The sequence below is a fragment of the Callospermophilus lateralis genome, chromosome 4, assembly GCF_048772815.1.
Source record: "Callospermophilus lateralis isolate mCalLat2 chromosome 4, mCalLat2.hap1, whole genome shotgun sequence".
Lineage (NCBI taxonomy): Eukaryota > Metazoa > Chordata > Mammalia > Rodentia > Sciuridae > Callospermophilus > Callospermophilus lateralis.
This window is the reverse complement of record NC_135308.1, coordinates 150,395,422-150,421,980: the sequence shown is the minus strand read 5'-3', so window position 1 is coordinate 150,421,980 and position 26,559 is coordinate 150,395,422. Positions and strand designations below refer to the sequence as shown.

General features: G+C 40.3%; 3 protein-coding genes across 6 annotated transcripts in view; 1 reads left to right on the top strand and 2 right to left on the bottom strand.

The window, feature by feature from the left end:
- Window positions 1-781, bottom strand: part of Tdg (thymine DNA glycosylase) — a 28,827-nt gene extending 28,046 nt beyond the window's left edge. For both annotated transcript variants that reach the window (XM_076855030.2, XM_076855031.2), the window contains exon 1: window positions 644-781. In XM_076855030.2, the coding sequence (XP_076711145.1) occupies window positions 644-702 (59 nt within the window). In that variant the 5' untranslated portion in view covers window positions 703-781. The remainder of the gene's footprint in view (window positions 1-643) is intronic.
- On the top strand, window positions 434-6,576 carry Uqcc6 (ubiquinol-cytochrome c reductase complex assembly factor 6). 3 transcript variants are annotated; one of them, XM_076855035.1, is made up of 3 exons: window positions 434-553; window positions 937-1,055; window positions 6,108-6,576. In XM_076855035.1, exons 2-3 carry the CDS (start codon window positions 948-950, stop codon window positions 6,210-6,212), a joined length of 213 nt encoding a protein of 70 aa, XP_076711150.1. In that variant the 5' UTR covers window positions 434-553; window positions 937-947; the 3' UTR covers window positions 6,213-6,576. The 3 variants fall into 3 exon arrangements, with proteins under 3 accessions (XP_076711150.1, XP_076711152.1, XP_076711151.1); XM_076855037.1 differs by lacking the exon at window positions 434-553 and adding an exon at window positions 571-717; XM_076855036.2 differs by lacking the exon at window positions 434-553 and having other exon boundaries at window positions 742-1,055.
- A 1,885-nt stretch (window positions 6,577-8,461) lies between these two features.
- On the bottom strand, window positions 8,462-23,055 carry Hsp90b1 (heat shock protein 90 beta family member 1). Its single transcript, XM_076855029.1, has 18 exons — window positions 22,880-23,055; window positions 21,856-21,958; window positions 20,941-21,082; window positions 20,333-20,449; window positions 19,249-19,580; window positions 16,685-16,796; window positions 16,361-16,480; window positions 15,353-15,469; window positions 14,448-14,585; window positions 14,293-14,370; window positions 14,074-14,139; window positions 12,549-12,818; window positions 12,036-12,281; window positions 11,352-11,488; window positions 10,317-10,395; window positions 10,084-10,239; window positions 8,985-9,119; window positions 8,462-8,762 (listed from the first exon to the last, which is right to left on the bottom strand). The coding sequence occupies exons 1-18, from the start codon at window positions 22,926-22,928 to the stop codon at window positions 8,733-8,735; spliced, it is 2,427 nt and encodes an 808-aa protein (XP_076711144.1). The 5' UTR covers window positions 22,929-23,055; the 3' UTR covers window positions 8,462-8,732.
- Between the last annotated feature and the right edge of the window lie 3,504 nt (window positions 23,056-26,559).

Here is a 26,559-nt window from a genome sequence, read left to right as displayed (position 1 = left end):
ATTCATTCTCGCGCTTTTTGGTTGACAAAAATCAGTCCACACAACAATTTTAAAATGCATGGATTGGGTAACACCGACTTCAGGTTTCCCATTTCCCAAAAGGTGTCTGGGCGTGGCTCTATCTCAGGTATTAAAGGACCAGAAACAAGCCCCGTGAGCGCTTTTTAACTCCGCAGGGACCTTACGTAAGAGCACGCGATCGCTCAGTGCGTGAAACTCCAACCCTCCTTAAAAGTAGTAAAAGCGCGCAATTGCCCTTATGCGAAAGGACCTGAGACACCACATAAGCCGGGGAAATCCAACTTCCACATCCGTGATGCGGCACTAGGAGACCCGGCTAGAAAAGGTGTGGAAATTAAGATACAGGACATTAGTTCTCCTCCAACTTCCGCCGGAACCATGCAAGTGCGCAGGCGCCCGCAGTGCCCTCGCTTTCTCGTCCGGCAGGGCACCCACTACACTTTAAGTCCGGACAGGCTGAGGTCAGCTCCGGCTCCAGGACGCACTTCCGCCCTCACTCTGCTTGGCTGCCCCCGCGCCTAAGCAATTCGCGGTAAAGTCTCTGCCGGGGCGTGTCCTCAGGGGAGTCGGGGTGTGCGGTCTGCATTCCCCCCTCTAGAGGCTGACGGGGCGCGAAAGCTACCTGGTATCGCCTTCCGGTTGCTGTGCAAGCGCCGCCTTTGCGTTCTGCTGGCCCAGCATCTCTCGTTGATAAGGGTGAAGGCTGGGTTTGGGCCTGGAACGAGTGTTAGTCCGCTGGGCGACCTCGTGTTGTGACCGAGGCGCTGGACGGAGAGAGTCCGGGAGCTTCGGCCCCGCCCCTTCCGTGCACCGTCCCTGTCCCGCCGGTTTCCGCGCTAACCCGGGCGCCGCGGCCCGCACGGTGTGGTCCTGAGCCGACGGCCTTCTAACGCTGCCTCTCCCCTCCCGGTGCAGCCAGTCGGACCATGCCCGCGGGCGTGCCCATGACCACTTACCTGAAAATGTTCGCGGCTAGCCTCCTGGCCATGTTCGCGGGGGCCGAAGTGGTGCACAGGTACTACCGGCCTGACCTGGTGAGTGGCGGAGGGGCCCTCTTTCCCACTTGCTGGACCACTCCATGCTCCTCACAGCAGCAAAAAGGACCTTAAGCGAAACTAGGATTCCACCTGCCCCAAGCCTAAAACCCTATGATGGCATTTGGCTGACCCTAGAGCTATGCACGGCCTGTGAGGTCGCGTTGTGGTCCACAATGTGGTCCCTACCACTACAGGCCATTCCTCCCTGTTCCCTCTGTTGCAGCCACACTGACTTCCGTGCACCTTCTCCAATGCCCCCACCCTATCCCTACCACAGAGCCTTCTTTTCCTCTCTGATGCTTTTCTTCCAAATCTTGGCGTGATTTCTTTTTTCCTTCAAACTTAGATCTTATACCAGCCCCTTGGGAGACTGAGGCAGGAGGATCGTGAGGCCCTAAGCAACTCAGCGAGATCCTGTCTCTAAATTATAAAGGTGGGCTGGGGATGGGGCTCAGTGATTAAAGGCTCCTGAGTTCAATCCCCATAACAACATCTACAATAAAATCTGAAGATCTTTGCTTAAATATCCCCTCCAGCAATGAGTTCTTTGGCCAGCTCTGACAGGATTCTTGTGCTATTCCACTCAGTCCTTTGTTTCCATAGAGCACTTTTTGCAATTTGCAGTTATTTATTCCTTTGTCCGTTTACTTGTCGTTGCTTGTTCCACTAGAATGTAAATTCTCCAAAGGAACTGTCCATCTGGTTCTCTTTGGAGAGCTTGAAATGTAGCTGATGACCAGCAAAATTTTGTAGAATGAAGAATATGTGAATATAGGCATACAAAAGAGGGAGAAGTGTAACTTAATGGTAATAAGCATTCATTGATTTAGGAACAGGGAACTAAAGGTGATTTTCAGGCATTAAGATCTTGAGAAGATGGGGATGAGAAAGAATAGTGCAAATAATTAAAAGAGTGTCCAAGTGTTATACCATAGGCACATTGCAGTGGTTTGCAGCACAGTGTACTGAGCTTAGACTCTGCCCATACAGGTAACACAGAACCAACTCTGTAGTGAGTGCAGTGAATTCATTTCAGTTAGTTGTCAGTATAATTTCTGAGGTGTTGATCCCAGTTTTCAAATGAGGAAACTTAGGTTTGGAAAAGTGAGATGATTTCCCAAGGTCATGGCTTAATGAGGCATTGATTTAAAGACCTGAGGCCTAAGATTTCTGTTTGGTGTTTCTTTTTTTTGTTCCTGTTAATAAAATAATATAACCCCCTTGTAAAACCTTCCAGTGGAAGTGAGTCAAGTGTGAAGATCCCCAGTTTATAATGCCCTTTCTCCTGTCTGCTCCCCATTTCTCCTTTTTTGATTGGTGTATACACACGTGCACACACACAGTTTATGGAGTGTTTTTCTCCACATAAATAGGAGTTAATGTACTCCAGCTTGCTTGTTTCGGTTAACATCTATGTGAATAGTTATGTAATAATTTTTATTCTTTTTATCCTTTGTATAGTTTGTTTTGGGGTGCTGGGATCAACTCTGGGGCTTCGCACATGTGAGCAAGTGCTCTACCACTGAGCTGCACACTCAGCCAACTATCATGTATTAGTGTTTTATAATATAGATATTCCTACATGACTTGCTCAGTCCCTGGTTGACATTTAGGTGGTGTATACTTTTCAGACAAACAGTGCTGCAGTAGCTCTTTCTTATCTCTTGAGACTGCTTCTAAAGCAAAGAGTTTAATGCAACATCAAGGACACTTAGTGGAGACAGAAAGTGGTAAGAACTTTCCACAGAAATGCAGTTTAGTCTTTAGCTTATGCAGAAATATCCATCTGCAACTCTTATAAAGGAAGGAATGCTTAGAATTTGACACTGGGAAATTAACTTTTGATTACCCATCTCATTATAATTGGAAATGTGCAGGGGCTGTTGCCAGCGGCTACCTGTACTTTGAGAGGAGGCTTTGAGCTGCTCTTCCCAAAGTACAGGGACAGTCTTTAGAAGGAGCATACTGAAGGGGCACCCCAGTCTGTCTGGCTAGTAGTATTGGCAGTAGGGCACCGCTGTAGGAACTGAAGCCAGGCTGGCTGGCTGTGTTCAGGATGCTTTATGCTTTTCTAACATTTAAGGTATTCATGTTCTTTCCCTATAATTTTGGAATTATTCAGTCTGACAATTTAGTTAGAGTTAAAAAATTTTAGTTAGAGTTCAAAACAGAGAAGATCCTGACGGCTGTGCTGCCTAGAGCTTCTTCTCAGGGTTGTCTTAAGGGAGAACTTTTAAGCATGCTTTGTTCTGGTTGGCCAGCACGGCTCGTCACAATAGCAAAGAAGTGACTCTACTAGTTGTTGAGATTGAAACCTGTTCAGATGGAAACTTGTTTCCTATCTCTCACTGCACACTTCAACACATCTCATTGGATTAATCTGAAAAATACATCCACCACTGACCACTTCTCACCACCTCCAATACTACTCCCCTGTTCAAGCCGTCTCTTTCCTCAGTTATTGTGGTAGCTTCCTCACCATCTTCTGCCTTCCATTCTTGCTTTCCTTTTCCTACAGTCTCAACAAAGCTACCATTGTCATCTTTTTTTTACACTTGAGTTAGGTCATGTCCCTCTTTTTTTTAAAAGGTTAACTTTTAAAAAATTTTTAAATTTTAATTGCTTTTATTTTTTTAAATACATGACAGCGGAATGCATCACAATCCTTATTACACATATAGAACAATTTTTCATATCTCTATAAAGTAGGTTGACTCCCAATTCATGTCTTCATACGTGTACTTTTTTTTATTATTAGTTGTTCAAAACATTACATAGCTCTTGACATATCATATTTCATACATTTGATTCAAGTGGGTTATGAACTCCCATTTTTTACCCCATATACAGATTGCAGAATCACATCGGTTATACATCCACGTTTTTACATACTGCCATACTAGTGTCTATTGTATTCTGCCTTTCCTATCCTCTACTATCCCCCTCCCCTCCCCCATACGTGTACTTTGGATAATGATGTCCATCACATTCCACGATCATTGCTAACCCCCTGCTCCCTCCCACCCCTCTTCCCTATCTATAATTCCTCTATTCCTCGCATGCTCCCTCTCTGTACCACACTATGAGTCAATCACCTAATATCAGAGAAAACATTCGCCATTTGTGTTTTTGGGATTGGCTAACTTCATTTAGCATTATCTTCTCCAATGCCATCCATTTACCTGCAAATGCCATGATTATATTCTCTTTTAATGCTGAGTAATATTCCATTTTGTGTATATGCCACATTTTTAATCCATTCATCTACTGAAGGGCATCTAGGTTGGTTCCACAGTTTAGCTATTGTGAATTGTGCTGCTATAAACATTGATGTGGCTGTGTCCCTGTAATATGCTGTTTTTAAGTCCTTTGGGTATAGACTGAGGAGAGGGATAGCTGGGTCAAATGGTGATTCCATTCCCAGTTTTCCAAGGAATCTCCATACAGCTTTCCATATTGGCTGCACTAATTTGTAGTCCCCCCAGCAATGTATGAGTGTGCCTTTTCCCCACATCCTCGCCAACACTTATTGTTGTTTGTCTTCATAATAGTTGCCATTCTGACTGGAGTCAGATGGTATCTTAGAGTAGTTTTGATTTGCATTTCTCTAATTGCTAGAGATGATAAACATTTTTTCATATATTTGTTGAATATCCTTTTCTGAGAAGTGTCTGTTCATGTCCTTGGTCCATTTATTGATTGGGTTATTTGTTTTTTTGGTATTTAGCTTTTTGAGTTTGTATATACCGTAGAGATTAGTGCTCTATCAGATGTGTGAGGGGGGTCATGTCACTCTTAAAAACTTTCCCATCTGAGTGAAAACTACTGGGGTCTCCCCTTTTTCCCCCTGCCCTGTCTCCTCCTGAATAGCTACACTTTGTAGCTATTCTGACATCCTTGCTTTTTGTCCAAAATGAAAGCACACTCCTGCCTTAAGCCGTCTGCATTTGTGGTTTCATCCTCCTGAAACAGATAACTGCAGGACTGCTTTCCTCTTCCTCCTCCATGTCTTTGTTCAACAGTCACCTTCTTGGGGCTGGGGATATAGCTCAGTTGGTAGAGTGCTTGCCTTGCATGCATGCACAAGGCCCTGAGTTCAGTCCTCAGCACCACACACACACACACACAAAGTCACCTTCTTAGCCAAAAAGCAAATGAAAAGATGTTCAACATCATTAGCTATCACAGAAATGCAAATCAAAACCACAATGAGAGACCACTTCATAACCATTATGATAACTATAATGAACAGTAATAGGTGTCATCAAGGATGTGGAGACATTGGAACCTACATGCGCTACTGGTGGGAATGTAAATTGGGGTTGGTGCTATGGAGTTTACAGATGATGAAAATGTTCTCCAATTTATTGTGATAAACTCACAACTCTGTAAATATACTGCCCTAAAAACTATTTTGAATTATACACTTTGTGTGTGTTGCTAGGGATTGAACACAGGGCTTCACATATGATCGGTAAGTGCTCTACCACTGAGCTACACCCAAGCCCTGAATTATGCACTTTAAATGGGAGAATGTGTGGTATATACATTATATCTCAATATAGTTATTACCAAAACAAATTGTCACCTTCTCATGCTTTTCTTGACCTTTCTCCAAGACAGGGATTCTATGTATTTTTTGTTCTTTGTTTTATGCATTGCACAAAATGACACTTATTATTTTTGAGTAAATGAATTAATCCCTAATGGCTGTTTCCTGAGCCAGGTGTACGGTGGAGAATCAGTAAATACTGCAGGAATGAATTTCCAAATATGAAAGTTTTACTCAGACTGAGTTTATCAATTGAAATTGATACAAACTGTTTCTCTGTGACTCCTTTAGTATTTAAGATATTGCCAGGGTGATAGAATCATAAATATAGGGCTAGAAAGAAATTTAGATCAACCAGAGGTTCTCTTAAAGTTTTATTATTGAGTAGCAAGCAGGGAACTTTTGATTTTACTGATTAGTTTAAAAATTTTTCAAGTCATGTTGAATTGACAGTCTAAGAAAGCATTGGCATCTATGTTTTCTGTTTTGTTTTGTAGACCATACCTGATATTCCACCAAAGCCTGGAGAACTCAAAACTGAGCTTTTGGGACTGAAAGAGAGAGAGCACATTAAGCATGAACCTCAAATTTCTCAGCAGTAGAAATTTCAAAATACAACTGTGTTAAGAACTGAGAATAATGTCTTAAATATGTATTTTTTTAATTTATTGAGTCAAACTACTTGTCCTTAAGTACCAACTTCAGAAAGAGGTACTCAGTAAATATTGACTGATATGGTGACATTTTTATATTTGACCAGACTCTATTGTAAACTGCCAAAGTATACATCATCAGCTTCTTGAACATGGTTTAGAAGATACTGAGCCTTGAATATAATTATGCCTTAATTATAATGGCAGCGTGTCCTGCCATTCTAATTCTGGTTTGTTTTTCTGAATAAGCTTCACTGCAGTGGTAAAATGGGAAATATAAAGTAAATATAATAAAAGTGATATTGGCAATGAATGCTTATGGAGTCTAAGTTAATTAACAGTTTCTAAATATTGGAAAGTACCATTTTTCGAATTTGTCAGTAGTTCAAAATTGACAGATGCACTAAAATTGGTTAGGAATCAGTCTTATTTTTATTAATGTTAATACTATTTTATTACAGTATTACTTTTTTATACAGTTTTATTACTATTATATAATTATTACACTGTATCCTGTATTTCAGTTCTTACAGGTATTTGACATCTGTAATGATGGGACAAATGGCTTAAGTCAAAATACTTAAAATTATTTTGGAATTGTGTATGTAACAAAATTTGTAATATTTGTGATGGTCTTTCATAAGGTTCTTAACCCCCAATTGAGAAACCAAATTAAAATTGTCATTTACTTTTTCTTATAAAATATATTTAAAAATAACTGGGAAAATTAAATGAGCATTATTATGGGTTGAATTGTTCCCAGAACAATTGTTGCAGTCTTAGTCCTAGTACCTGTCAATGTGGCCTTGTTTAAAACTAATACAACCAAATTAAGGTGAGAGCCTAATCTGATACTGCTGTTGCCTTCCTAAGAGGAAAAGGGACACAGGGACACAGGGAGAACACTGCACAACTAGAGACAGAGATGAGTGATGTGCAGCAAGCCAAGGACCACCAGGATTGAAGGCCACCACTACTAGGAAGAGGGATTATACAGAGCATGTCCCTGCAAATGACACCTGAATTTTAAATTTCTGGCCTCCAGAACTGAGAATAGTTTCTGTTGTTTCAAGGTACTTAGCGGTACCTTGCTAGATATGTCAGCCCTAATAGATTAATACAAATATTTCAATCTAGGGGTTGGGGATGTGGCTCAGGAGGTAGCGTGCTCGCCTGGCAGGTGTGCGGCCTGGGTTCGATCCCCAGCACCACATACAAAGATGTTGTGTCTGCTGATAACTAAAAAAAAATAAGTTAAAATTCTCTCTCCCTCTCTATAATATAGAGTCTATAATATAGGGAACAAAATTTATAGACCAGTTGGCTTTTGTTCAGTACTATTTTTCAGAATTCTTCCTTTGCCTCCTTCCTAGCCAGTGAGCAAGTTGCTGCATGACATGGATCTCTGTGGTCAGAGATGAGGTCCTCCAGCACTAGGTTGCCTCAATTGGAGTGGCTTTGTGCAAAGCTGCACGTTATTTCTCTCACGTCCATCCAAAGGAGTGCCTTAATAACATCCAGTATATTGAACTGTCTCAGTGCCTACTGGAGAATGAATTTGATGGGGTATAGGTGGGTAGTAGAGCCTAGCATATGCAGGCCTTAGTTCCATTGCTAGCATTGGGGAAAAGCAAGCCATCTCACTTATTCCTTAATGTAAACTTAAAACCAACTACCTATTTTTACCAAGAACTAAGGGAATATGATGCCTTCTCTGCTTTCTGTTGAAGCAGTAGTAATCTAGAATTTATAACTCTAGGATTCTGAGTAGCAAGTGTTAGATTTCACTCATTTAATACAATCAGATGGCTTTGAGTTTAACATTTATTAAAAATGGTAATTCACAGTGGAAATAAACATCATAAGGACACTATGTCTTATTATGCCATGTTCCTCTATGATTAAGCTGCCCTTTCATTTCTTGTAAGAAAGGAAGGGCATATTTTTTAAAAAGGTGCACATTAGCCAGGTGCAGTGGGTGCACGTCTATAATCCCAGTGATACAGGAGGCAGAGGCCAGGAAAAACCACAAGTTCCAAGTCAGCTGCAGCAACTCATAGTGAGGCCCTGGGTTTAATTATCCAGTTATCAAAACAAATAAAAAAACAAAAACAAAAAACCCCTAAACAAACCAATCCACCAAAACACAAGTGTCAGATGATAATTCTATACTATGCATTATGAAAATACAGGCAAAATGGTATTTGGGATTTTTTATTTTTATACACATGACAAGATTTTACACCAAGAATAGTCAGTTAAATAGTACAAATTTACATTCATGAGGAATGTTAAAAAAAATTCAACTAAAAAACCCACTTCTTCCTGTGACCCACAATCCCAACATTTTACAGTGCAGGGGACAAGGGGGCTGGGGAGCATCCAAAACAAGTCTCTCTCCCCCTGCAAAAAAAATGACTTAAATTTCACATTCTCTCTCCACACAGGATCCAATGGTGAGAGTATAGTTTACAATTCGTCTTTTTCAGCTGTAGATTGCTGTGAAAACAAAAACAATAAGATGTTAAATGGTAACAAAATCCCCAGTTTTCAGAAAGGCCTTTCTTAAGACTGGCTGGAAAAAATGAAAATAAGGGCATTCTTACAGAAACGTTTCTAAGCAGATGTCTGCTAAGACCCTTGCTCTAGTCGTAGCCCTAACTTTGTCTCAACTAGAATTTAGTGAGAGCTAAAGGTGCAACCCCACTCTTGCTGACATACCTTTGCTGTTTCTTGTTCTTCTTCTTCTGTTCCTGCATCCAATTCTTCGTCTTCGTCCTGCTCTGTGTCTTCGGCTGTGTCTTCGGCTGTGTCTTCAGTTGTGTCTTCAGGCTCTTCTTCTGGTTCTTCTTCCACCTAAGGACAACATCCATGAGCCCATCAACACCTTGGATCTAGTTTAATTTTGCTTTAATGTGTAAGATCACAATGGATGACACTCCTATTATTCAGAACCACAGAGTAAACCCCTTAACTAGAGTTAACAGTCAAACTAAAAGGAGGACAGGCGAAAAGAAAAGGATATAAAAGAGGGATTTTGCATCATTTATAGCATAATGCCTGAACTATGGGGATGTCAAACAGTCAATTATTTCAAAAAACAAATAATTTCAAAAAGTAGAAATATGGTTTGGGGTTGTGGCTCAGCAGTAGAGCACTCCCTAAGCACACGCAAGGTCCTGGGATGAATCCTCAGCACCACATAAAGTTAAAGGTATTATGTCCAACTACAACCAAAAAATAAATATTTAACAAAAAATAAAAGTAGAACTCTGGCAAACTTTTCAAAGTTACCATTTTTTTTTTTTTTTAAAGAAAGTTCCAACTTCCCAACCATATTTTCCATCTTTTTTTTTTAATATATATATTTTTTTATGTGCTGACGGACCTTTATTTATTTATTTATTTATTTATTTTATTTGTGGTGCTGAGAATCAAACCAGTGCCTCACACATACTGGGCAAGCACTTTACCACGGGGCTACACCATAGCCCCAGCTATCTCCCTTAATCATGCAAAGTCCCCTGCTTTTGGTGGTATTAGGGTTCAAAGGGTGTTTTTTATTTTTGAGATAGTCTTGCCAAGTTGCCAAAGCTGGCCTTCAACCTTAGCCTTCCAAGCAGCTGGGATGGACACTACTGGTGCAGGAGCCTACTCTTAGAAGAAAACCTACGTGGATGGCACTGTGGTGTACACCTGATACCATGTCACCAGAAAAAAGGATTGGGGATTCAGAGGTCAATCTGGGATACAAAAACAAAATAAAAACACAAAACAACAAAACGCAACCAATTTATGTGGGATGGTTGGGGATACAAACCTTTGCTTCAGGGTCAATGTTTAAACTGAGGCGAAGCATCCTTTCTATTCTATCTCCATATGCTTTAGTGTCTGGCAGAAGGTATCCTGACCGAAGAGTTGCCGTTTCAAACAAAACCACAGCAAGATCTAAAACCGTCTTGTCATCTTCATCTTCCTGAGATGGAAGAAGTTGCACTTGATTAACTTTTTCAGATTTAAGACAACAAAGAGGATCAGTGCAACATTACTCACTTTAACTCGGCGAAGCATGTCTCTAATCAGTGGATGTCTGGGATTAATTTCAAATGTTTTCTTCTGACTGGCATAGTAACTGTGAAGGGTCAAAATGAACATTAACAAAACATCAAATTTTAGGGTTCATACATTTCTTTTACCCTAACCTTGATAATTACAGAGAATAAGTATTGGAAAAAAATCACAATGTATTTATATTACTCTCTTTTAAAGGCAGATATGCATGGCTAGAAAAAGTGAAATAAAAGGAAGCTAATTTGGGGGCTGGGATTGTGGCTCAGCAGCAGAGCGCTTGCCTCACACAGATCCTCAGCACCACATAATGAAGAGTCCCAAGTACCTAAAGCAGTGCTGAGTAGGTGACCTGATTTAATGTCTGCACATTCCCTTAGTCTTACTACTAATTGAAGTAATTGAAGCACTGCCTCCCAAGTTCTGGGTGCCATTTGAATGACACTTTCTCCACAATGCCTTCATCTACATGGTTCTAAAACCAATCTAGGACAGGGAAGAACCACATCTATCCCTACCCCTGATATAATTGTTACTTATGTAAGGCTTAGGTTGTGCCTTGATCTGTCATCCTGACTAGTCTCAATGCCTCAAAGACAGAAGATTTGTCTACTTCTGACTCATGTACACAGGCACAGTAAGTTCAATTGTTTAAATGGAAGGCAACTTCCTGTTAATTAAACATTTACTGAAATTGACAGACACTATCAGAAGACATAAATAATTAAGTATTATATGTTGATGAGCCATCATGCCAAGTATGACTTCATATAACCTAATGTAAAAGTAAAAATATGTAGGACAGATTAAGAAAATCTCCACTTGTTTGTAAAACATTATGCAAAAATGCATGAGTTAAATGCCTTTTCTTTATCAATCCAAGGGGGAATCCCTTTGTAAACTTTCTGTCTACCTAATACACAGGCAGCTGAGGATACTCAACACTAGGCTCTGTATAGAAGCAGGTGTTTGGACAAAATCTAGCATGCTGGCAGGGCTTTCCCTCCCCAGGGTGCTTACTTGGTGGAGATGTCCTTGCCCGTCTGATATGCCTGGGCTTTCATGATCCTCTCCATGTTGCCAGACCATCCGTACTGGCTGGCCACAAGAGCGCATGGAGACTCTGTCAGGCGCTGTGATACCACGGCTTTTTCAATCTTAGGGTGAGAAACCAAAAGTTGGTATCAGGTATGGCCACTTAGAAATTGTATTTCAACTTCCTAAGATTTTGTCACTTAAAATCATGAACAGAGGTAGAGCATAAAAGAAATTTTCATTCAGTTTAGGAAATCTTCAGGGATGCTCTTATTTAATAAACTGAATTTTTCAGTCAGAAAAACTTAAAACACCAATCCCCATCCAACTCCGTACAGGGGATTGAAGCTAGGGAGGCTCTACCACTGAGCTACATCCCCAGTTCTTTTTATTTTGAGGCCTGGTCTTGCTAAGTTGCTCAGACAGGTCTTGAACTTTTGATCCTTCTCCCTTAGTCTGAGTAGCTTGGGATTCAGGCATGTGCCACTGGGCATGGCAACACCAATTTTTAAAGCATATAAAACAAATTTACTTGTAAAACTTAAGTTATTATAATAGTAATGTTAAACTATAGAAAAGTTTTAAGTTCTTCCTCCCAAGAATGTAATCAATAATTTATTTCTTAAACATGGGTGTTAAAATTTCAATTTATAATTTTCAAAAGAATACCTTGTCCTTAAGGGCTTTATCTTTCATCCAGTTGAGCAGAGGCTCAAATTCCTTCTCAGTTGCTTCTCGACTCTCCTTAGTCTTCTCACTTTCATCAAATTTCACTCCTTCCTTGGCAACATTCTGAAACCTCTTCCCATCAAACTCAGGAAGGGCCTGAATACAATATTCATCCACAGGTTCTGTGAGGTAAATGACTTCATAGCCCTTTTTCAGAAGTCGCTCAACAAACGGAGAAGATTCGGCCTATAAAATTAAGGGAATTAATGAAAATCTTCCAAGTTTGGCCTTGGCATAATCATCTGTCCTACTAGCTAACTTATACAGCATTAGTAGAGCCATCTGAAAAGTGATTATTATTAAGAAGTGACTATCCTGTCAGTGACAGACCAGTCCTGAGAACTACTATAGTCACAAAATTAATATGTCCTTTTTTTCCCCTCAAGAGTTGGCTCTAAATCCCCAGTTTCCCACCAAGATCCCCGAGGGCTGTACATGTATACTTCACCTTACCTCTTTTCTGCTGGACCCAGCCATGAAGTAGATTTTGTCCTGTTTCTCCTTCATTCGTTCCACATACTGGTCTAGACTAGTAATATCAGTTGGATGATGAGATGACTGGAATCTAAGAAGTTTAGCAAGACGTGTTCGATTAGAGTGGTCTTCAATCACACCAAGCTTGATGTTGGTACCAAATTCTTTCCAAAAAGTATCATTGTATTTCTCATCAGCAATCTTCTTGATCATGTCTAGCGTTTTACGGACAAGCTTCTTCCTGATCACCTAAACAAAATTCAAGGGTAATAGATTAGAGTCCATCTCAAAATCTTTTTGAGAATGTAAGGGTCCAGGGGAGCAATAGTGAAGATACAAAGACATGCACCATCACTGCTGTTGAAGGGGTGGGGAATGGAGGAACACTTGTACACCAGACTGAGCTGAAATTAGGCTCAGTGTAAATAATCATATTGTGGATCTGTTCTTTTCTCTTTTTGTTTTGGTACCAGGAATCAAACCCAAGGTTGCTTAGGCTACATCCTCAGCTTTTTATTTTGATAGGGTCTCACTACTTTTGCTTAGGGCCTTGCCAAGTTGCTGAGGCTGGCCCTGAACATGCAATCCTCCTGCCCCAGCCTTCCAAATCAATAGGGATTAGAGGTGTGTGCCACCATTCCAAACCACATTGTGCCTTCAATGTTGATATTCTAATTTTAGAACTGATGCTAAGTTGCTAAGGCTGGCAACTAATCCTCTTGCCTCAGCCTCCTGAGGCATGTGCAAATGACGCACTAAAATTCTTTTTAGAATCTAAACAAAGTGAATAAACGGGATATTTCCAAATATTTTAAACAGAAAACTAGAAAGTCTTCTAATTACAAAATTACTGGGGGAAAAGATTTAATGAAAAGCTTGATAAATTAAGTGGTATGTGATAAAGCTTTTTTTTTTTTTTTAGAGAGAGAGAGAGGAGACAGAGAGAGAGAGAGAATTTTTTTTTTAATATTTATTTTTTTAGTTATAGATGGATACAACATCTTTGTTTGTATGTGGTGCTGAGGATCGAACCCGGGCCGCACGCATGCCAGGCGAGCGCGCTACCACTTGAGCCACATCCCCAGCCCGATAAAGCTTATTATGATAAATTTGTTAATTGTGGAACAGGTAGTAGGTATATACAGATATTCACTGCACAATTTTATCATTTTTTCCATTTGTTTGAAATCTTATTATTAAATGTTAGGGAGAGGACTGGAGTTGTGGCTTAGGGGCAGAGCACTTGCCTTGCATGGGTGAGGTACTGGATTCAATCCTCAGTACCACATAAAAATAAAGATATTGTGTCCATCTATGACTAAAAAAAAAAAAAAGGGTTAGGGTTAGGGAGAAAGAAATCAGATTCTTAAGATCTGATAATCCCAGAGTGACAGTTCTTTTGAATGGTCAAGGATTAGATTCAAAATCTGTTTGGTTCACTAATTGAGTCTGTCTTCGGAACCCAATCCAAGAGCAAAATGGCCAGTCTCTGTAGAGCCCTCACCTTAAGCAGTTTATGTTGCTGAAGAGTCTCACGGGAAACATTCAAGGGGAGATCATCTGAGTCCACCTGCAGATGGCAAAATAAAGTTCTGTGAGCAGTAAAACACTGGAATAAAAGTAAGGCCAAACCCTCCCCCAAACCCAAGATAGCAGAAAACAAAAAACAAGGCTAGACCCCCCCCACTCCAGCATCCCCATCCCCAAATCTTTAGATACTCACAACACCCTTGACAAAATTAAGGTACTTAGGCATCATATCATGGAAGTCATCTGTGATGAACACGCGACGCACATACAGCTGCAAAGAGAACAGTTACTTTCTAGAAATCACACCTTCAAAATTTAAACGCAGCTTATACTACACTAAAGACTCACCTTAATATAATCGCTCTTCTTTGATCCATATTCATCAAATAGACCACGTGGAGCAGATGTGGGCACAAATAAAATTGATTTGAAGGTAACTTCCCCTTCAGCAGTAAAGTGGATATAAGCCATGGGGTCATCACTTTCCTAAGGAAGGTTAGAATTCAGTCATTCAAGAGGCACAGGAAAAAGAAATGCAAAGGCTAAGCAATAGCAGGGAAGGAACATCAGCACCCAGTCTAAATGACAGAATTATATAAATCACTTCATGAAAAAGTACAAGGATAGATTTCCTCCATGAAATTTGGTCTCCAGCAATGCATATAAAGAGGGACATAAATACCAATAGTCACAAATTCTCTGGGTCTTTTTTATCCATTACTGAACCCATATTAGTTTTCTGGGTATGTTAAAATTGATTTCACATGTCCTAATTTTAAAATATGGCTTCTAAATATTTTAAAATCACACGTGGCTAACGTTGTCTAATACAGTTGCCCAAGTAATACATGCAATGCACTTAGTTCATGGAAATCATGGAATCAGACCAAGAGTTAAAGCCTACAGGATGTGGAATAAAGAGAAAAGAACAAATACCATCACAGAACACAAGTTTTATATATCCATGCTAAGTCCTTTAACATACTGTATTAGTTGTTCAAAATGCTATCTGGAGAGACATTAACTTAAAACAAACAGTCAAACATAAATCAACCCTAATTTTGGATTCTCAAGAGTTAAAAAATATATAATATACAGGATTAAGGAGGAAATAACTTTTAGTCCCAAAACTATTTTAAAACATTCTTCATTTACTATCTCTTCCATGGGTTCCTCCACATGGTCACATATCATATTCAGTTAAACTAATATGGTAATGTTTTATCCGCTCATTATTCTAACATAATATTTACCTTTGAAAATGATTTGTAGAAAGCTTTGTATTCATCATCTTCTACTTCTTTTGATGGTCGCTGCCATATTGGTTTGATATCATTCATAAGTTCCCAATCCCACACTGTTTTTTCAACCTGAAGTTAACAGTATTTGGTTAGTTTAGTTAACCCAGTTGGAACCGTTAACTTCAGTGAGTTTCAAAAGAATAAAGCACCAGAGGATACCTGTTATCTGGCATGGTTTCTGGCCCTGGATCAAATACTTAAAAAACAAAGTCCCCACACCCCATGTTTATCTAATATATATAATAATAAAAAGGCAACTGGCTAACATGGTAACTAATAAAAGCCATTTAACTGCTGGGTGTTAAGGCAAGAGGATGGCAAGTTTGAGGCCAGGCTAGACAACTTAGCTAGACCTTGTCACAATAAATAAAAAGGAAGGGGGATGTAGTTTAGTGTTCAATCCCCAGTCCCATCCCCCCTCACCCCACGCACACATACCATAAACCCAACAGGTTAAAATGTCATTTTTTGAGAATTTGCTTGCTTAGCACATGCAAGACCCCCAGCACCACCAAAAAAGAAAGCAAGACAGCCAGCTAATATTTTACACTAGGGATCCCTTAACAACTATCACCAATACTTCTACTTTTCTAAGAAAAAACAAAACAAACAAACAAAAAACATCACCACCACCACCAACAACAAAACTCTACTTTTTAATTCCAATATAAAAGAACAAGAAGATGCAGAAATTTTTTTTAGGAATTTAAAATTCAGAATACATAAGCCACCAGTCCTACAAAGTATAGAGAAGTCAGAAATTCTCTTCATAAAGATGACCCATGTTTGACACTTAAAACCTAGGACAACACACATAGCATGCCAATAAACTGCGTTTTAAAGCTCCGGTCACCTGGAAAAAGGAGAGCTCAAAAACTGAAGCTTCTCTCAAATTAGCCTGGACACACATGGGTTTGCAGGCTAAGCAATATTTTCAGCAGGGGGAGGAACTGGACCTACTTTTTTAGTTTTTGGTTTCTTCTCTTCATCCTCTTCTTCTACTGCAGCTTCATCATCAGATTCTTCTTTTTCTTCTTTGGCTGCTTCTTCTTCTTCCATGGGTTCTTCCACAGTTTCAGTCTGTTAAAGTTAAAAGTACAATTATGGTTAAACTCATGCATTCAAGAACTCTGGTTTTATAAAATGAAAAATCACATTATAGCCCAACTAAGTAAACCCCAGTAGTATCGATCCTTGACTTAAAGAACCACATTTAATTTTCACTGTTACATGTCAAACATTTAAATATATGCCAAGATAATAAGTTTTACTGATTAGATTTACCTTGCTGCTCCATACATAAATGGGAAAATTGATAAACTGCGAATATTTTTTGACGAGATTTTTAATTGTATCCAATTCAAGGTAATCAGATGCTTCTTCTTTTAAGACGAGACTGCAAGGAAAATAACCCATTTAGACATATTCAAGATTTAGAAAATTTGATTATAAACTTCTCTAAATATTTTGTTAATGGTAATAGCCGACAGTTCTATGTAATCCAAGATGTCCCCATTATTCATGTTAAGAATTGTCCATCACCAACAGGGCTTGTGAGCTAAATATACCATATGTGGACATACTACAGGACAGAATCTTCCCTTAAGTAGAAAATATTTTAGCATAAAACAAAAATGTTGGGTTTCTTTTTTCAAGGCGATAAAGCATGAATGAAACATTCTGGAGAAAAATGGAATTACATGCATTCTTGTGGCTCTTACTCTGTTTTTCTAGAAATGAATTATTATAAATAATGATTCCTAATAAAAACATGATTCCTTAAAAAACTAGCAATTAGTTGCCATAATGGACAGCAAATGTCAGAACATTTCCACTATTTGAATGGGCAGTGTTAGTTTACTGTAGCACTGCCCACTCTTCTGCAAATCTCTCCTCCACCTACAAGTCACAACACATTCCCAAAGAAGCAGATAGCTCATATGGATGTTTGTGCTCCCAGTTAAGTAAGGGAAATGGTATATTCATGTTATCCCTGTCTCAGAAAGCTTATTATAGTTTAGTGGCAACTGCCAATAAGTAGAGGACATGAGAGCTTAGCAAGGCAACTAGGTAGGTCTCTGATCTCAGGGTGCAAGTCCTGGTGACATGGGGGAGATAAGAAGTTCTATTTTGGATACAGCTAGAGGCTGATGGTTCGACAATTTAGTTAAGGTGTTAAAAGGCAAGTAGATACATGAGCACAGAGCCTAAATCTAGGCAAGGCGTTGGCCAACTATAGCTGGTACCCATAACATCCTGTATTAGGACACATCTTCATATATTTTGTATTATTGTCTTTAAGCCAAAATGGCAGAGTTGTGATAAACCTTATAGCCCACAAGCAGAAAATAATTATTAGTTGGCTTTTTATAAGAAAGTCTACTGACTCCTCATCTATACTAATAATATGGATTTAAGAGAATCTAAGCCAGGGCAGTAGATAAAACTGTATGAGGAACTCAGGGATGAGGAAAGGGTGGAAACTTAGAAAGAGATTATTAACATTCAAGAAAGAAGGGGCTAGGAATAAAACTCAGTTGGTAGACTGCTTGCCTTGCATGCACAAGGCCCTGGGTTCAATCCCAGCACCACCAAAAGGAAAAAAAAAAAAAAAAAAATAGGCAAAGAAAATTTTTGAAAAGACAAGTATGGTTATGAAGACTACAAACTCACTAGAGTGTTTGAAACTAAATAAACAATGTCAATTTATAAAAAAACCTCTGATTTCACTGGATTTAGCAACAAAGTTCACTAATGACATATTTCAATAGGAAAGGTGGATAAAAATCAAAACAGTGGGCTGGACTGAGGTGTAGACAGAAGATCAAGTAAGGCAAAGGCAAGTACTGTCAGCCTTTCATATCCATGGGTTTCACATCAATAGATTCAACCCACCACAAATCAAAAATGTTACGTTACTGCTGACTTGTTCCATGCAGTCAGGCCTATGAAGGTTAATTATGGCTGCCTCTGTACCAAACATGTCAACTTTTGCCTTGTCTTTATTCCCTAAACAAAACAGAATAACTATTTTACATATATTTACATCATATTAGGTACTATAAATAATCTAGAGATGGTTTAAAGAATATGGGAGGATGTATGTAAATCATATGCATATACTTATGACTTTATATAAGGATTTGAGCATCTGTGAATTTCAGTATCCATGGGGGTCCTGGAACCAATCCCCAGCAGAAAACTGCAGAGGGGGAGAGGGCGTGTGCCAGAAAGTAAAGGGGACCCACCGAAACTATCTGCTTGCCTCTCCTTCTTCCACAGTATTTGAACATTCACATGTTGCGGGGAAAGTAACCTAGAGGGAAAATCCTGACTTTTAAAAAATGGGGAAGAAATTTATGTTTAGTCTTTGGGAGCAGCTTTAGGAAAAAAAAATGTGTAACACCTCTCCATGTAGTAGGAAGGACAAAAGTAATTTTATCAAACATAAATTTCATGATCTCATTTAATTCTCACACATCTCTCAGAATGGTACAGCAGTAGCTAATTTAGTGCCAGGAACAGAAGTAGAACTTGACTGAACTGCCTGGTACTTCTGTTTTATCAGTCAAATATAAGAGGAAGTCATATAGTGAGGCAGGATCTTCATCTTGTCATTTCTTTGACTTCTTTTTCTTCTTCCTGTGGCCTTTCTACACAAGTTCCTCAATGTGCCCAGCCCTTTTCACACCCTCAAACGTTATATTCAAATTATGAGAGTTGTTCAAATTCCTCATTTAATAAGCAAGGAAATTAGGGTCCACAAAAAACCACTTGCTCAGAGAACCAGAACTGGAGACTCAAGATTCTCACTATGATTATTCTTATTAGGAATCAGTAATACTCACGTGATTGTTGTTCCCCGTCCTAGAGTATTTCCTCGTGGGTCAGCAATTACAGAAAATTCATTGGAGTCAGACTCCCAGATGTGCTGGGTATCATTGTTATGTTTTGATGTGACAATAACCTTATCTGCTACAAGGAAGGCAGAATAGAAACCAACACCAAACTGGCCAATCAATTCAGAAGTTGACTGGCTATCTTCTTGTGCTTCAGTCATTTTGTTTAAAAATTCACTTGTCCCAGATTTGGCTATGGTACCAAGGTTTTTAACCAACTCTTCTCTGGTCATTCCTACACCAGTGTCTGTGACATGTAGTAGGTTTTTCTCCTTGTCACACTAAAAGCAAGACAAGAACCAGATAGTTACCCTCAAAGGAAAAAAATTATAGAAAAATAAATTTTATGTTTTGCCTATTTCTTTGATAGGAAACAAAACACTGACTCTATACTTGAATGATTCCTATATTAGGAATCTGTGATGATCATTCATGTTCTTCAATAAACACTCCTGGCTCTGTCTCCACAAAAATGGCAGGATTTTATTTCCTTCCATTTTTGAGTGAGGCCATGTGATTAGTTCTGGCCAGTGAGTTGCAAGTGGGAGCCTAGTGTAGCTTTCAGGTTGAGCCTTTAATTGGTCTGCGACCCTCTGAGCTCTGTGTGTCATGGCAACCAGCTACACTCCAGATGGCTGCTCAATCAGCCTGAGTCCTGGTGGGAAGATGAGGTAGAGTAAAAGCCTATGGAATGATTTAAGCCAGAAGTCAGCATATTTTTCAGTTAAAGGACCAGACATAAATATTTTTTAGGCTTTGTAAGTCACAGGTCCCTGTCACAATGATTACTGTCAGTGTAGATGAAAGCAGTCATTGATACAAATGGATACAGCTGTGTTCTCATAAAACTTTTTTTTTTTTTTTTTAATAAAAATAGGCAAACAGATTTGGCCCACATCCTAGTTTGCTGACTCCTGAGTTAAACAACTGAAACTAGGGGGTTACTTGTCACTGTAGATCAAGGTTGCCTTTCTTGACCAATAGGGCTTTCCTTTCTCTAAGGATTCAAGAGAAAAAGATTATCTATGCTTACCTTGATTTTGACAGTTAATTCCTCATTTCCAGAAAGCGCATTTTCATCAGTTAGTGATATTAGCCTTATTTTATCTAAAGCATCAGAAGCATTGGAAATCAGTTCTCTCAGGAAAATCTAAAGTCAGATTTAATACACTTAGATTAGCTTCAAGACACAACAAGAAGTTGAATTTCACATGAAACATACTTTATTTCTCCTTTGTATCCTTGAAAAAGCACTCTAAACTTTTTAATGATATAGGGATGGTTTTATTCATTGGTAAAAGGATTGTAGCAACTATAACATACCCAAACTGGTTAAGAGTAGTAACTTTATTCTCCTGCCAGTGATTTTCAGGTATGCAACACACAAAAGCTTATGTTTGTGTGAATGCCCTTAAGACTCAAGTATTTAGCAGACCATTAACATATCAGAAGGGAAAAGGAAAAGAAGGAAAAATATCCAATGCTCCCAATCCCCTGCATATATTGGTAGCAATTCTTGTACGTATTGGGTCAACTTGGTCAACTACCTACTTGGAATGACTATGTACTTAAATTTACTATAAAAAGAAACAAATATGCCACTGTACAGAGACAAGACTATCCTAACTACATGTTGCTTACCTCTTTATTTTTATATAATGAATTGATGATAAGTTTCATCATCCTGTTAACTTCAGCTTGGAAGGCAAACTTTTCAGATTTCTCTCTAAGTTCTCTTATTTGTGATGCATTTAATCCATCCAACTGTATAGCTTCTTCCTCTCTAAGAAAATCAGATAAATACTTAGTTGCCTTCAAAAATATAGCTGGTGATGAGAACACAAATGGCTTCTTAAGATTGTCTTGCAGGTTAAAAGGGCAAAATATAAATTTTTATGAAACATCTTTAATATTGTAGGTCCTTATTATGTTATCACAGTAGGTTAACTTTAACATTGAGCTGGGGATTCTCAGTTCTTAAAATTGCCAGAAAAATAAACACAACCTTCTTATCTAAAAAACAAATTCATACTCATGTGTGGTCCATAGTAAGGACTTCAAAAAATTTTCACTGAGTCCTAAAAGGCCAAAATTTAAAACATTGCTCAAATGACAGAAATTCTGTTTTTTAAATTCCTAAGAATATAAAAGGAATCTAAATGAAGGGCTAAATAAAATCTAAATGAAGGTCGTTTCTAAGGTCTTAGAAAATTTATTAACTAATATCCTGAAATAGGTATCAACATAGTTTTCAAAGGAATTCACTCCATTTTTGTTTTTCTTTTTCTAGTTCTGGGGATGCAACTGTGCTAGACAGGGACTGTACTGCTGAGCTACATCTCTAGCCCCTCATTCAACTTTTTGGATCAGTTATTACTAAAGGCAAATTAAGAGTCAGGAGATGCTTATGTGTGCAAATAATCCATATCTCTAACATTTTCAGGTATTTGAACTCAGAATGTTATACTTAATCTGGATCTTTGAAGAAACCAAAGCAGCTACTGGATCCCACAACCTTCATGGGGCTTATCTATATAGATGCAAATGAACACAGACCTCTGTACTACTTCATCATCTGTCCTTGAGCCTTCTCTGCTTTTGCCCAGGTCCTCTTCCACTGTACCATCCACATCGACTTCATCGTCAGCTCTAACTGACCCTGAAGAAAGATTGAACATCGGAAAATTCTTCAACATTGTTGCTTCCTTTGCTTCGCAGAATATGCTCAAACAGGGCAAGGGTAGGTGTTGCAAAATCCAGTGGGTAAATGTGGGAGGTGGGGATGGAAGAAAGGATCTACTTAAGTCAGCACATTTCTTATTTAAGTTGAGATGCTGAGGTCCCCCAGTAGAATCTGAAATACGGAGGCGGCCATCTCTTCCAAACAGCGTCCTTCCGATTCTTTATAAATAACGTTTGGCAGAGTGATACCAGGCCCCATCTACACCCACACGTGTTGCGCACAGCCGAGACAAGGCCTCCAACTGACCAAACCAAAACTTGGGCCTTTCTTTTCATGGGTCAGAATACAAACAGAATTTGTGCAACTTCTGGCTCGGGAAACTGAAATTGGGCCCAGGGTGCTGAGAAAGGGAAGAACCAAGCTGAAGCAAAACTGAATTAAACACCCAGACATTGCCATTCCGCTGGCGACAGGCCCCACGCTCCGGAGACGGGCCTCTAAGAACCGAAACGCGCTCGCGAGGAGTCCGCAAGGCTGGGGGAAGGGGTCCTCCAGAGCGGACAGCCAAAGGTTGCAGCGGCCGACAAAAGTCCTCCGGGAGGGGCATCCGCAATGCTCCCGGGGAAGAGAGCCCGAGAGGCCCCACCCCGGTAACAGACCTCGGTGCGCGCTACTATTAGATCTGCAGGGGATTTAAATTAACCTGTTCGGTTTCTTTTCTTTCCAGAGGAAGAAGAAAGTAAAGGTAATCCCCTGAGCCTCTTTCGAGGAAAGGCAATGGCCCGTGTGGCCCGCCGTAGGCCCTAATATCCCCATTCCTGGTCCAACGCCCCCAGAACCTTCGAGAAGCGGCCGAGCTGGAGGAGGGGGGGTGTCCTGTCCCCTCAGATCACTCACCGAAGGTCAGGAGGATGCAGCAGAGGCCCAGCACCCACAGGGCCTTCATGGCGCGTGGCCGGTGAGTCTCAAGTCTCTTTTGACCGCAGGAGCCGCCTCCGCCCCCCACCCCGGAGCTCAGATCCTCACACCTCTAGCCGCGCGGTCCGCCCACTACACCCTAAGCAGGTCGGGCCGCTTTTCACCCCGGCTTCTCGCGGGCGGGGGACGGGAAACACGAATCTACCAATCGCGCCGCACCACGCACCCTCTGTACCCAATCGGTACGCGTGGTGGGGACCAGAGTCCACCAATCGGAGCTGTCCAGGTGCGGTGTCCGATGCCCGAAGCGTGGCTCCTCCCGATTGGTCTCCCCTAGCAGCTTTTGTCCAATCAAATGGCTCCGCGGGCTCTCACACGCGGGACCACCCCTTTGCCTGGGAAGACTTGGCCTCTGAGGGAAGCCGTCCAATGAACGTAGCTCGCAACGCGTCCATCCTCTTCGAGGGGTCGCGGTGGAACCACTTCCGGATCCTAGAGAGCGTTTATTCCGTGACCAGGGGGAACGGTAGCCATGGCAACGCGCTTTTTACGTTTCTCCCGTCTGAAGTCACGGAGCGAGCCCTTTCAGCCCGACGTTCGCAGCCAGCTTTGTATCTGGCAGTGCTTCTCGGTAAAGAAAAAACACGTGAGGCACTGAATATCCTCCGGAACGCTTTTGGATTGGGGTGGTGAGAAACCACAGCTCCCGGCGTACAACATACTAGGCCTACGCTGTTTTGAATGCTGGGAATCGTAGTCTTTGGCCTCTGCGCCAACTGCGTAGTTTCGCCCTTTCACATTCTCCCGGTGTTTCTTTGCGGGAACTCTGTCCTCCGTGTTTTAGGATTTATACCTCGTTCTGACTGCAGCAGATATCTGTGATTACTCCAAGGCTCCAGCATACACAGCGTTCAGAAGGCCGCCGCGCCTTGGCCAAGGCCACCCTATGTTCTGGGGGTGGGCCCCATTCTGGGTTCAGCCTTTGACTCCGGAACACGCGTTTCCTAATCTGTCAATTTAGCGCGTTACGTAGGCAGCTGGAGCCTTCACTCTGCGCACTCTGTGACCGGAATCCCCAAGCCCTTGGTTTGCAGAAGTGGGTGATGGGATCCCCCTCCCCCGAGGGAAATCTCAAGCAACTTTGATGCCTTTGACTCCCCCACAATGTGCAAAGGGGGCCAGCCACCTGGCGGTCCTAAATCCCCTGCTGTAAGTCAGGAGGAGAGCGTGGTGGTAAAATCCGTTCTAGCACAGAAAAGGAAAGGACACACCTGCAGATATTTGAAAGCAAAACCTGCGGTGCTGCAAATGAGAACAGAATTGTCGATTTGTAACTTCATAGAAATACCCTGTCCGCCTTCTGGAAGGCACGTAAAACACCAGGTGTCTTTCCTGTGACGGAAGTCCCTCACACCAAGCTAGTGCCTGTGGAAATATTTTCTGTCTCTTTAACGGTGTTTTTACCCACTCCCCACCGTCATCAGCGCCTCTTCTCCAAAATACACGCCCCTATTGCTTCCTCCAGCAACGTGGAACTTCGGAATTTTGTTTTCAGATAACCATCTAAATACCTGACCACAAACTTTTAGGTGACAATAGGTCATTGTCTTTTTACAACTTTCCGTATTTAGGCTTGCCAATCTTGATTTTGTGGTTGATGGTTTTCATATTGTGGTGATGCCTTATTTACATTTGCCCAATTTACCTCCATTTGTTGTTAGTAAGCAGAGGGTAACTTGCAAAGCACATCTCTGCTTCTGTGCTTACATTTTTGTTGTTGAGAGGATATTAGGGTGATGATTACATCAAGAAATCTGAATTAGTTTTTGTATATTTTAACCCTTTTTTGCTTGTTTTTAGAAAAAGATGAGTCCCATCACTTTTCTGCATTTGATAGCTCAACTTCTTCATCTTTTTCTTCTATCTTATTTATGAACAAATAAGCCATCAGTTCTGAAACTGTGAATGCCATCTTAACTCGTCACTGGTGGGTAGTTTGTGCTGCACCTGGAGGAACTGAGAATGAGAAGTGCCTTCCAAAATAGAGCTGCTGCTTGTGGGAAGAAGTTTTTGCAGATGATGATGATAATTCCTGAAGTAGGCCGAGCACAAAACATTAGGCTGACTCAGCTGTGCTCTTTTAAGACAAGATCTCTGACGGATCACCCTGTAAAAGAAGTGGACAGTTTCCTGGATTCCTAGTCTTTCTGTCCCTGGCAACCCCCTTCTCTTCACCTCTTTTGACTTTTAAAGTGTCACTGATCCCTAATTCCTATTTTGGCCTATCTCCCCTAGAACTGCACTCCCAGGTAGTTTGTAACCTTTCAATCTGATTCTCTTGCTTCCCAATTTTAGTTTTTCCCTTTGACACTGTATTTCCATGGATGCTGCTACTGGAAATGACTACTTTGTTGTTATGCTGCTTTTGAATGCCAGGGTAGCACCCTGCCTTGCAGTTAACTTGGAAGGAAAAACCAGATAGGCAAAGGAATGTAGTTAGGGGCAATGAATGGCTGTCCTGGTAGGCAGGTGTAGTTCAGCAGTGTAAAGTCAGGGAGAATACAGGAGACCAAGGCAGGAAAGCAGGTGGCATAAAGGAGCATTGAAGAATGGGGTGGGTTGGTTGGTTGGTTTCTTCCTTTGTTCTTTCACTTACTAATTCAGCAAATGTTAAGGACCTGGTATTTGCCAGGTATTATGCTGGGGGCTGGAAATACATAGATGAGCAGTATATATACGATCTCTGTACTGAACTTCAGCTAATATTAACAATGGAGTTGCATCGTAAATGCAAATATCTTGTTTAAACTCAAGTACAAAAGAATGCCAGGCAAAGTAGTATCAACAAACTTTTGGGGCTGATAAAAATACCCTTAATCTTGATATTGGTGGTGGTTAAGACTATCGAAGTATATACTTTATTTATTTATTTTTTAAAGACAGAGAGAATTTTTTTTTAATATTTATTTTTTAGTTTTCAGCGGACACAACATCTTTGTTTGTATGTGGTGCTGAGGATCGAACCCAGGCCGCACGCATGCCAGGTGAGCGCGCTACCGCTTGAGCCACATCCCCAGCCCTCGAAGTATATACTTTAAAAGGATGATTTTTTAAAATAAAAATATGAACAAATGAGTATAACAAAAGAGAGAATCCAAAAATAAGGTTTTTAATTTAATAAGTGACAAAATGAGATTTTAGGGGACTAAAGATAGTTTACTTCATGAATGATGCTAGCCTTTACTGGTTACCCATCTTAAATATTTATTGAGATGGATATTTTTCAATAAAAATATTTTTAAGTGTACAGTTCGATAGTTTCTCATTTAAAGAATACAACAGCAACTGTCATTTTAGACAACAAAAACACTTAAAAACCATTTTAGTAAGAATCATGAACCAGATAGGGATGTCCATTATTATCAGTATTGTCCCATACTCTTTAGAAGGGTCTTATAGTAAGAAAATAAGTTGATATAAATTTTAGAAAAGTTGAAGTTCTTCATTTTGAAAGTCATTCTATCTGGTGACAGAACTGTATATCCCAGAAACTCAAGAGACTCTAGCTTTTTAAAAATGTTGAGAATGAATATGAGAAACTGGTATATTACTGACTTGAAGATAAATCTATTAAAATCAGTAGTCTGGGGACTGGGCTT